General features: G+C 32.2%; 1 protein-coding gene across 1 annotated transcript in view; it reads right to left on the bottom strand.

Moving 5' to 3' along the window:
- Positions 1-12030, bottom strand: part of LOC148940194 (eEF1A lysine and N-terminal methyltransferase-like) — a 53006-nt gene that overhangs the window by 21176 nt on the left and 19800 nt on the right. Inside the window, exon 4 of the mRNA XM_089106236.1 lies at positions 4082-4306. Within this exon, the coding sequence (XP_088962362.1) occupies positions 4082-4306 (225 nt within the window). The remainder of the gene's footprint in view (positions 1-4081; positions 4307-12030) is intronic.

The raw sequence follows: 12030 nt of genomic DNA, 5'->3' as shown, positions 1-12030 counted from the left end.
CAGTGTAATGAAAAGGTTAATAATAATAATAATATATTGCGAAAACAGACTTGCGCCTCTATCTACAAAAATTTAAATTTTAAAATGCTTTTTCACTATAATGATTGTCAATCTTGTTCTTAAATGCATTGACTCAATCTGAGTTGACAGTGTCTGATGGTAGTGCGTTCCACTCGGAGACAATGCGGTTCTGAATGCCCATCTACCAGCATCTCTTCTGAAACGTTCTTCGGTTAGCTTAAATTCGTGACCTTTCAGGTAATTATTCTTGAATGTTATTATTTCCTCTGGAGGGATGTTGTCGTAGTATCTGTTGTATATTTTATATATTTCAATAAGATCTCCTCTCAAAAATCGGTATGAGAGACTTGGGAGCGACAATTTTTTCAACCGGTCTTGGTATGATAAGTCTCTAAGTGATGGAACAAATTTAGTAGCCCTCCTTTGGATTTTTTTTCTATTGCATTGCTGTCTTTTTGAAAAAATGATCTGGTTTTTGTATGACCGTATTCGATCATTGGTCTCACTAACGATTTGAAGAGTGTAGCAAACAGTATTGAGTCAGTAATAGAGAAATTTCTTCGAGTAATTCCCAAGACTTGTGATGACTTAGTGATGATTGACTCGTAGTGCTTAGTGAAAGTCATGTCACTGTCTATTGTCACTCCCAAGTCTCGCGCTTCTTCTTGTATAGGTATCTGTTGTCCTTCAAAGCAGTTGTGCCGAGAAATGTGTTTTGGGCCTAGCCGAACATGACAACTTTTTTCTGTATTCACTTCCATGCTCCATTTTTTCATCCATTGTGCTATTTTGCAAGTCTTGCTGGAGTATTTCTGTATCTTCAAAGCTTGTTATTGCACGAAAGATTTTCGTTTCATCTGCATAAAGCAGTATCTCAGAATCAATGTTATTTGGGAGATCATTTATGTACATATTGAATAGTAAAGGCCCCAGAATACTACCTTGAACTACTCCACTTGTGACTTTTGTCTCATTGCTGCTAAGATATCTTTCCAGTCTCATTCGCTGATATCTTCCTTTCAGAAAGTTGAGAACGCACTTTAGAATAATATCGCCAACACCGATAGACTGTAGTTTTCGAAGAAGTTGACTTTGTGAGACTTTATCAAAGGCTTTTCTGAGATCTAACTATAAAATATCTACCAGCATCCCACTATCCATATATTTTCTCCAGGCGTTTTGGCGACAAGTAGCTGGCTTTATGCTGATCTTTTCTTGAGAAATCCAAACTGTAAGGGTGAAATGAGGCTTCTTTCGAGTAGGTACTGTAATATATTATCGTGGAGTAAAGACTCTACTATTTTGCATGTGATACAGGTTAAACTGATAGGTCTGTAGTTACTTGGATCTGATTTACTTCCTTTTTTGAAGAGGGGTATCACCCTTGCTTGCTTCTATGTATCAGGCAGGTTCCCTGTTTGTAGCGACTTGACCGAAATGTAGTGCAATGGCGCTGCTATTTCCTGTGCCAGCTTTTTGAGTACTCTAAGATGTAGGCCATCTGGACCTTCTAATTTGTAAGGGCTTAAATTTTTTAGTTTTTGTAGACCATTTGTATTTTCAGTTCTATTTCTTCAAGTTTGTCTGTGACTAGTGGCTGTAATTCTTCTTGCCTTTCATCTTTGTCACTCTCTGTTGTGAAAACTGCTGATTTAGTACGTTGGCTTTAGTTATTGGGTCCCTGATTGTTAAATTTGTTGCTGAGTTTCTAAGATCGGGAACAACCGGCTGTTCTTTTCTTTTTGAATTCACGAAAGTCCAAAACGCCTTGGGGTTGATTTTTGAGTTTTCGGCTACTTTCCTCTCCTTTTCGCTTGCTTCTTGTCTAGTGGCTTTCCTCATTTTGGTGGCAATTCTGCGATAATTTCTACGATTACTTTCGGTATCGGTCTGCTTGAGCGTCTCCCAGGCTTGCCGCTTGGTTTTTATTAGGTCAAGGATCTCTCGTTTTAGAGGCGGTCGTTTAAATATTTTTACTATTTGTACAAAATTATTTTTGTGGTGTATTATTAAGGATGACAACTTTATGTAAATGTCATCTACTAGATCTGTGTTGTTTAGTATTTCAGTCGAGTTAAAAACTTCTAGCTCCGTTCGCATGGTATTGTAATCACCTTTTGAATACATCCACCTTTTTTTTCTCATAGTTTCGCAACTTATAATCGCCTCTAAGTAAATTGTAGCGTGGTCCGATTTTCCAACAGGAGGACCTATAGTAAGTTCTTTTATTAGTTCCGCATTGCTGCATAGGGCTAGGTCCAGTAGTGTTGGCTTGTCGCTTCCACGGATTCTTGCTGGTTTTTTATGAAGCTGTTCTAGGTAATTATCGGTCACTACCTTCAGAAATTCCCTCTATGAGAGTGACCCGCTATGCTCTAGAAGGCGTGAAAGGTCCCAATCTATGTTAGGGTAATTGAAATCTCCAATGATGAGAGTTGGTTCTGTTAATCTTTGACATATAGCGTGAATATCTTTAAAGAGTACTTGGTCATTTACGGCTGTGCTATTTGGACGTCTATATACTACAGCCAAATTTAGAGTTGCTTGGTTTGTGTTTGATATCTGAAGCCGAATAATTTCCTGTCCATTTGTTGTTGATGATACTTTCTGGACCGATGAATCGTCTAAGACTTAGCAAATAATTCCCCGACCTTCTTCTTGATCTATGTTCAAGGTGTGGCTTTTGTAGCCGTTGATGGCCAACTCTGGTAAAGTTGGGAGATGTCGACAGTGTTAAGGCTTAGCTTCGACCACTGCTACAATGTCTGGGTTCTTTGCTGCAGTTTCTACTTTTAATTCTGATAATTTGTTTTGGTAGTGAATCAGCATTTACATGTAGTATCTTTAGTGTTTTTAATTTAGTCGCTTTTTTGTTAGGCTTGAAGGATGGTGGCATCTGTTTGGCTTTGGTTATTCTACTTTATATTTGCCGTTGCTCTTCGTTGGAGTCTTTACCTCGCCTCCAATGGCACTGCCGATCTCCATTTGACGATTGCACTGGGTGCGGGCATTCCTCTTCTGTTGTCTCTTCACGGCGAGCATTTGTCTCTGCATGGGCGTGAGATCTGGGTTTATATATAGTTTGGTACGAGTTTCTGTATTTGATGATTTTTTAGATTTGGAGCTGTCCTCAGGATTGTTTGCCTTTTCATCACTGGAAAAATTAGGGCACTAATAAGTGGCTGATCTCAGTTTAAAACACAATTACGAAGCTTGAAAAAATGCCAAGAAACGTCAAACGTTAGATGGTGTTTGTGTTCGTTCTTCTTGACGCTTACACTAGTTTCAACTATTAGAATCTGCCCATACTTTGATCTAGTCTATCTGATGATGCCAAGAAACTATTATTTATACATAGTAAGGTTTAAAAAAGGAAATGGTATTGCAAATTGATTCCAAGGGTGCCCATATGGAGGGGCAGGGGGGGGGCTCTTGCCCCCCCTAACTGAATGATGCTGCCTTATTTTTATATTTTTGTTCTGAGATTTCTATTATATAGCATTAAAAGTAGCAATTAGACGCAGTTTGCCCCCCCCCCCTGGAATTCAGCTTATGGGCGCCCATGATTGATTCTACCAATTTTTCAATTAATATTCAGCCAAACTTTAAGTGAAAAACATTAAAAACATTAAGTGAAAATCCAATCTTAATAGAAAAACATTAACGAGTTTTATAGATATATTCAAGGCAGTATCCAGGGGGGGGGGGGCTTTACCAGGTTTGAACCCTCCTTCTAATTTTTGTTTTCGAATCATATAAACGTAACAAAAAACATATAAACAGATTTTTGCCAAAAAAGACCAAAAAAAACCCCTCCCCAAAAATACAATCCTCGATACCCCCTTAGATATATTCAAAAGATTTTAAACGGTCATTTTATATGCATTTTACATTTATTTTATGATGTTTAAACTGTCATTATTTTAAACGGTCATGTTTATGTATGTCCTTTTTCCGTTTATATTTATGAATTTGTCATACAGTTAGTTACACACAACATATTTTGAACATTAAAACCATATAAATAATAAATACATATAGTTATAATAACAAAGATTACCTGTATTGCTTTGGGCATTGGTTTAAGTTTCGTACAGACAACAACGAATACAGGGAAAACAAACTGATCCTTCCCAGCATCCTTTGCTTCAGCTTGCTGACAACGCATAACCTTAATCATCCAATGTTTATTGGGAAAGAAGGAAAGGACCATTCTTAGTACGTGACTTTGCAGCAAGGAAACACAAATGAAACGACCCCCAAACTTCAGCATACGATTGATTTCCTACAAAGTATATATATATATATATATATATATATATATATATATATATATATATATATATATATATATATATATATATATATATATATATATATATATATATATATATATATATATAAATTTATTGCCCATTCAAAAAACGGTACAAGACACCAAACAAAGTAAATAAATAAACAGAAAGGAACAAGAATTTAGGTACTATATAAATACACAAAGAGACTTAAGGATGAATGAATCACGATGGCAAGGCTATCGTAGTTTACACAATATTCATATATATATATATATATATATATATATTTATAAAATAAATATATAATATATATATATTTATTTATATATATATATATATATATATATATATATATATATATATATATATATATATATATATATATATATATATATATATATATATATATATATATATATATATATATATATATATATATATATATATATATATGATATATATATATATATATATATATATATATATATATATATATATATATATATATATATATATATATATATATATATATATATATATATATATATATAAATTTATTCTGGGATAGCAGCTTCTGAAACACGATCACACTCAATCCAATGCCGATTCCAGAATTTCGCACTTGCACATGCGTCACCAAGAGCATGATTTTCAGACCACTTCTGGAGTTCCGTGCCGAAACTAACTTTCTGACTAGGCACAGCAGCTGTCTCTGCACACTTTAAAGCATGTGAAATTTCCGTGCAATATATATTCAGACATATTTGTTTTTCTTCTTCTTGTCTCTGCACACTTTAAAGCATATGAAATTTCCGTGTAATATATATTCAGACATATTTGTTTTTCTTCTTCTTGAATCAGTGCATTCTGCTGTAATAACTGGAAAGGTATTTTATTCTCGACAAGAATCCCGTCTAATGCTGCATGGTAAGTATACATATAGATTTTATTCCAGTCAGTCTTGACTGCCCACTTCCTAGCACTAGGAGGATTTTCAGGTAGACTACGGGTGACTTGAAAAGCATTCATAATCAGGAAATGGTCAGATGCAGAGACTCTTACATCGACATGACATAGGCCACAGGCTGGGGCTTTCGGGGATCTTAGCATGAAATCGAGGATGGATGTCGAGCCCGAGTTGTGTGTATGTACGTAAAACAATGGTCAGGGGTAGCTACACTAAGACCATCGCAGGAGGCCAAGAACATTTGTGAACGAAGATTATTCCTGTCAGAAAGGTCACACTTTAGATCACCAGCTATGATATACTCAAGATCTTGACTAAGTCATCTGCTCACCGAGCTTCACAATTTGCTACATACCTCACTAAAGCGCTCTTCAGATGTTTCATATTAGTAATCTGTCGGCATACACTGAATAGACTACCATTCTGTCTACTTTAACAACAACAAAAAATTCCTCGGTTTTATAAAGGAATGGGTTCAGGGTGCTACTGATATATATATATATATATATATATATATATATATATATATATATATATATATATATATATATATATATATATATATATATATATATATATATATATATATATATATATATATATATATATATATATATATATATATATATATATATATATATATATATATATATATATATATATATATATATATATATATATATATATATATATATATATGTATATATATATATATATATATATATATATATATATATATATATATATATATATATATATATATATATATATATATATATATATGTGTGTATATATATATATATATATATATATGATATAGATATATATAGATACATATATATATAAATAAATATATATATATATATATGTATATATATATATATATATATATATATATATATATATATATATATATATATATATATATATATATATATATATATATATATATATATATATATATATATATATATATATATATATATATATATATATATATATATATATATATATATATATATATATATATATATATATATATATATATATATATATATATATATATATATATATATATATATATATATATATATATATATATATATATATATATATATATATATATATATATATATATATATATATATATATATATATATATATATATATATACATATATATATGTTGTGTAAACTTATATCAACTGAGGAGGAGAGCAAGGAGAAGCCAATGGCCCCGTCATGCCTTTGAAATGTACCTTTTTGGGGGTATTTTCATTGAAAGTACTCATTTTTATATATATTTTCGTTGAATTAATGGAAAATAAAATAAAAATTACTCCCTCCCAAATACTGCAAAATATATATTCCCCATCCCCACCCCCGTAAAATTTCAACAATTGACGCCACTACAATTAAAACCATATAATTCAGTTTTAACAATAGCCTATCTACTACAATAGTTAAGATGCTTTATTAACCAAAATAGCAACGTCATATATACAGTAAAATCAATAACACTAAATGCACATAAATCTGTGCTCTAACACTTATAGGGCAAATACTCAAAATAAACAACATCAAGCATCAAATACTTCCCAAAGTTTTATGACTGAAATGCAAAATAAAATTAGGGACAAACGATTTACGATATCTCTCAGTACTAGAATCTGGGTAAATAATTAAATTACGGACAGTCTTTTCTTTGGATAGTTGGAGTCTAGTGTTTGGTCCTTAGTGTAAGGGCTCTCAAGGCCGGGTAGTAGACTACGATGAGTTGGAAGGTTCAAACACGTCATTCCAGAACAATATGTTTAATCATGTCTACAACTGTCCAGTGGATTGAAGTTGACCTGTTTCAATGCATTATCGCATGTTGAGTAGTTCTGTCCAAGCGTAATTTTTACAGTGCTGACGCAACAACGATAGCTGTTAATACAGCGAAAAGGATACTAGTTTTTTTTTAAGTCCATCCGCAGCAAGAGCGCATCCAGGATTTTGTTCGGGGAGGGGGTTTACAATAAAAATTTTTTAAAAACGCTTCAAAAACTTATTTATATACATTTTTGTTACGATTTTACGAATCGTACAATTTTTTTTTGGGGGGGGGGGGTGTAAATCTCGTAACCCATGCCCCCTGGGTACAGCCCAGATCCACAGTCATGTCATGTTATTGGTCTGTAAAATTATATAATTGTCTAGAATTGAAACTGGTAAAAGAGTAGGCTAGACTTTTATATAGCACGGGCTCAGTAAGCTGGGCTATAATGGGCTAATGTGCTAAATGGGCTTTAGTATGGATTTTATAAGAATTGAAAACTGCTAGCACCACCAACAGCATATTGCAAACCAGCTACGTTTATTTGGAGTTAACATAAAATGTGAAAGTAGGCAGGTTTATTTCTATCAAAACTTTTCTTTATTACTACAAAATAGTTAGAGCTAGGTCAGTATGCGAAACATAGGCTAGCTTTAAAAAAGTATAAAAATATTGTTTCTAGCAAATTTGATTTACTTATCTTCGGGGTAATGTAAAGTAAACGGAAAAGCCCTATGGAAGAAAGGTCTCAAGATGAGCATTCAAAATGCTCCCCGGAAAAAAAAACGAATGAAAATATAAAGTTAATTTTTTTAGCTTTTTGTAGCTGACTTGCTTATGTCAGTAGGTATTGGTAGAACCCGTTGTTTTTCCACAAAGAGGAGCTTGAGTTTTCTCTCTTATCGAGTTTCCATATTGTTTATATAATTGAGTTCAGCATGCACGTCCACATCACCAGAAAATAAATTTGTGAAGTAGGCTCTAGTCAGGACTAAGACGTGCAACAAAACACATATAGACTAAGGCAGTAAAGTAAAGTAGAAGCTAGTGCAAAGTAAATGGAAATATGGAATAAAAAACATCTAAAAATTATATGAATTTAAAAATTTGAAAAAGTCCCTTAAATTCTTTTTTTCTAGATTTTTATAGCTAACTTTCCGAGGTCACCGGGCATTGCTTAAAGGTCTTTTTTTTCTCTCTCAAAGAAAGAAATATGAGTAGGTTTTGTGGGTTTATGTCAAATATTCCTAGTATATGAAAAATACGGTTTGCATAGCTCAAACTATTTTACAATTTATAAAGAAAAGTTTAGAAACTAAATAATGTTCAGTTATTTTTTTTAGATTTTTATAGTCAAATTTTTGATGTCACTGGATATCGCTATAAGGTTTTTTTCCCCTCAAAGATGAACTTGAGTATCTCCTCTAATTAGGCTCCCATATTCTTTGCATAATTTAGTTCAGCACGCACGTCCACACCACTAGAAAATAAATTTTGTGAATGAGGCTCTAGTCAGTACTGAGACGTACAAATAAAACCTACAGCCTAAGGTATAGGATAAGGTCATGTTTTAATCCTCTAAATCTCTTTTAAATGGACACATTAAATATACCTTCTTGAACATCTTGGCACAGTATTTGAGACATGGGTGAGACATTCGTGACACGCCACGTCCTAACGGTAAATCAATACCATTTACGAATGTCTCATGAAGAGCGAAGTTGGCTTATAGCGAAATTGTGTAGAGAAAATGAGCATGAATATCGACTGAAAAAGCAGATCATTTTAAATTTAACCGCATTTCCCGCATCCAAATAAGTTCAGAGATTCAATTAGCATTACAAAAACACCAATCACCAACACCAATACCAATACCACCACACCAATATATATATATATATATATATATATATATATATATATATATATATATATATATATATATATATATATATATATATATATATATATATATATATATATATATATATATATATATATATATATACAGGGTGGGCGGAAAGTAACTCCCTATTTTAAATTACTTATAAATTGTATATAATTTGTTACTGCTTTGTCATATTTTTATGAATAATTCTCTCAAATGGTACAATTTTATTGATAGTTTTGTTTTTGATTTCATATAAAACTGTAACATGGCTAAGCAGTTAACAGTTAACACTTCAGGAGCGTGCCCAGCTGGCGTCACGATATGAAGTTTGGCAATCTGTCGTACGAGTTCAACGATGGTGGCGGATTATTCATGGACCATGTGCCCAAGTGGATCCAAAAACAATAATAAACTGTCACGCAAACCTCACGACCACAGGATCTTTGGTAGATGTTCCCTGAAGTGGACGCCCTTCGACATCCACGACCCAGGAGACAGTGCACGCAGTCCAAGCAATGTTCCAGCGTAGTCCAGGAAAGTCAACTCGCCAGGCAGCTCGGGAAAGTGGACTCACCCGCTACACAGTGCAAACTGTGCTCAAGAAAGAGTTGAACTGGCGTGCGTGGAAGCCGCACTACTGCCAATCACTCTTGGATGAGGACTGTGACATTCGCATGGAGTTGCTTATGTCAAAACACCAATCACTTGAAAAAATTATTGAATTACTAAATAATGAAAACAGTGAAATTAATAAGTTCTTTTTAAACAACGAGGATAGTAATTTGACTTGGGCGCAAAAAATTCACTAATTACAAGATTACAGAATTGACAAATTAAAAAATTAATTATAAATTAATTACAAAATTGACTATTCACAAAAAAATTGACTAATCAAAAAATTGACTAATTAAAAGTAATTTGACTAATCTGACTTGGGCGAAAAAAATTACTAACGATAAATACTTTCCACTAGCAGCCAGGGTTGACTTTCCAAGCATAACTAATTCCCATTTGATGACGAATGTAGTTCGGCAGCTTTCTGCTAGCCGTACGTAAAAATGCAAAACAAAGCGGGTATTATAGTTGTGAGCGAAGAACATAAGAAGATGGATACAACCAGATATTTTGCACTTTAGTATGCGTCCAAAAGCACCAAGGACATTAAAATTAAAAAATTCTCCCCTTCCCCCATGACCAATCTTGGTCTATTCATACCTTAAAATCTAGTGTCTCTTTGATCTTTCTTTTGGCTGTTTTAGATAAAGAAGTTTTTAAGCGAAGTTTTAAGTTAAAAACTGATAAAAATGTGGTACCACCCTAAACAAAAAGAAAATCTTAGAAAATCGGGGTCTTCAGGTGTGAATAGACCTAAGATGGGTCATTTTTTTAATTATAATTATTTTTAATTACTTTAATAATTTGACGCGTTCAAGGGAAGGTATAACAAGTACCTCAGCGTTAAAAAATGAGGTAACTACCGGGACAAGCGCCAAATCATCATTTGTAATGGAGCCGTGAAGCCTGTAAAAAAAAAATTAAAAAAAAAATTATAAAATAAATTATTAATAATAAACATTTATAATTATTGATAATTTCAATTATCAAACTAATTTTATTTTACTATCCTTTTTACAAATCAGGAGTGGAGGAGCATTCCATCTTAAACCAAACTGGAATATGCACTCTTGGCAACAATGTTGCAAACTAAGACGTACAACTCACAAATCTTACCTTATAATTGTAATGTTGTCTGTAAATGCTCTTTGACAAGAGCATTTACATATTTGATAAATGATGACAACCATTGGAAATCAGAGTAAAACAACGGTTTTCAATCAGACGAATTAACTGTTTTGAAAAGATTTTCAAACTTCATGATTGGAACCTCTGAAGTCAGACTATTGGCGCAGCAGAGTTTCAACAACCCCCCCACAAAAAAAAATTGACTTCTGATTCATTATAGTATATTTTGGGAATCTTAAGACGTTTGATTTGAATGATTAAACGTTCAGTCATAAATGTCATTAAGTTACATATCATATGTGTCATACATATGTGTCATAAATGTCACACATATCATATGTGCGTTTGATTCTCGCCAATATTGATACCCAAGGGTTTCCCAGTTTGTTAATTACAGAGCTTAGGATAATATTGCAATTTAGAAATTCAACATAAAGACCCAATATGTACATATTTCACAAAATGTGCTTGATTTTCGCAAAGTCTGTAATTAAGAATCTGAGGGTGTTCATTATAGATTTTTTTTTTCAATTCGCGCTCGTTATTTCAACTATTATAAATTTTGTCTTCGATTTCCAATTTGTTGCAAAACTGCTATGTGCAAATCCCTTGTTACGTACATTATCGTAATGTCTCATTTTTCGTGTGCCCAAATGGACTTTTCTCTTTTTTTTCTTCGGCGGATAGTGATAAGAAAAGGAAGACGCTGTGAAATTAACAATTTAACTTTACTAGCTGACTGAGAATAGATTTGCAAAAAATCCAAAAGTTTGAAGAAAAATCTTAGAATATTTAAGTAATACAAATAACATTAAATACAATAATAACACTTTAAAATATCGTTACATTAAAATAGCATTATTTAAATTAAATAATTAACTCGAGTAATATTAAATAACAATAATAGAATAAGGATACAGATCTTCTAAAACGATTGCTGGCGCATAGGGCGTCGAATTGATGTTTCAGTTGCTGGATCTTATTTTTACAGGGACAAATAGTAAGTCTGTCATCCAACCCTGTGGGACGGAAAATCGATCTAGGCCCCGTATTGCCAAGGAGAGCATCAATCCACTCTGCAACCAATGATAATAATACACACACACACACAAACGTATATATATATATATATATATATATATATATATATATATATATATATATATATATATATATATATATATATATATATATATATATATATATATATATATATATATATATATATATATATATATATATATATATATATATATATATGATAGTAGTGATGATGATAGTGATAGTAGTAG

Source organism: Artemia sp. Qi Xiang Cuo, chromosome 20 (assembly GCF_049724085.1).
Source record: "Artemia sp. Qi Xiang Cuo chromosome 20, ASM4972408v1, whole genome shotgun sequence".
Classification (NCBI taxonomy): domain Eukaryota; kingdom Metazoa; phylum Arthropoda; class Branchiopoda; order Anostraca; family Artemiidae; genus Artemia; species Artemia sp. Qi Xiang Cuo.
Note: the sequence above shows the minus strand (reverse complement) of the source record. Positions and strands in the feature narration are given on the sequence as shown.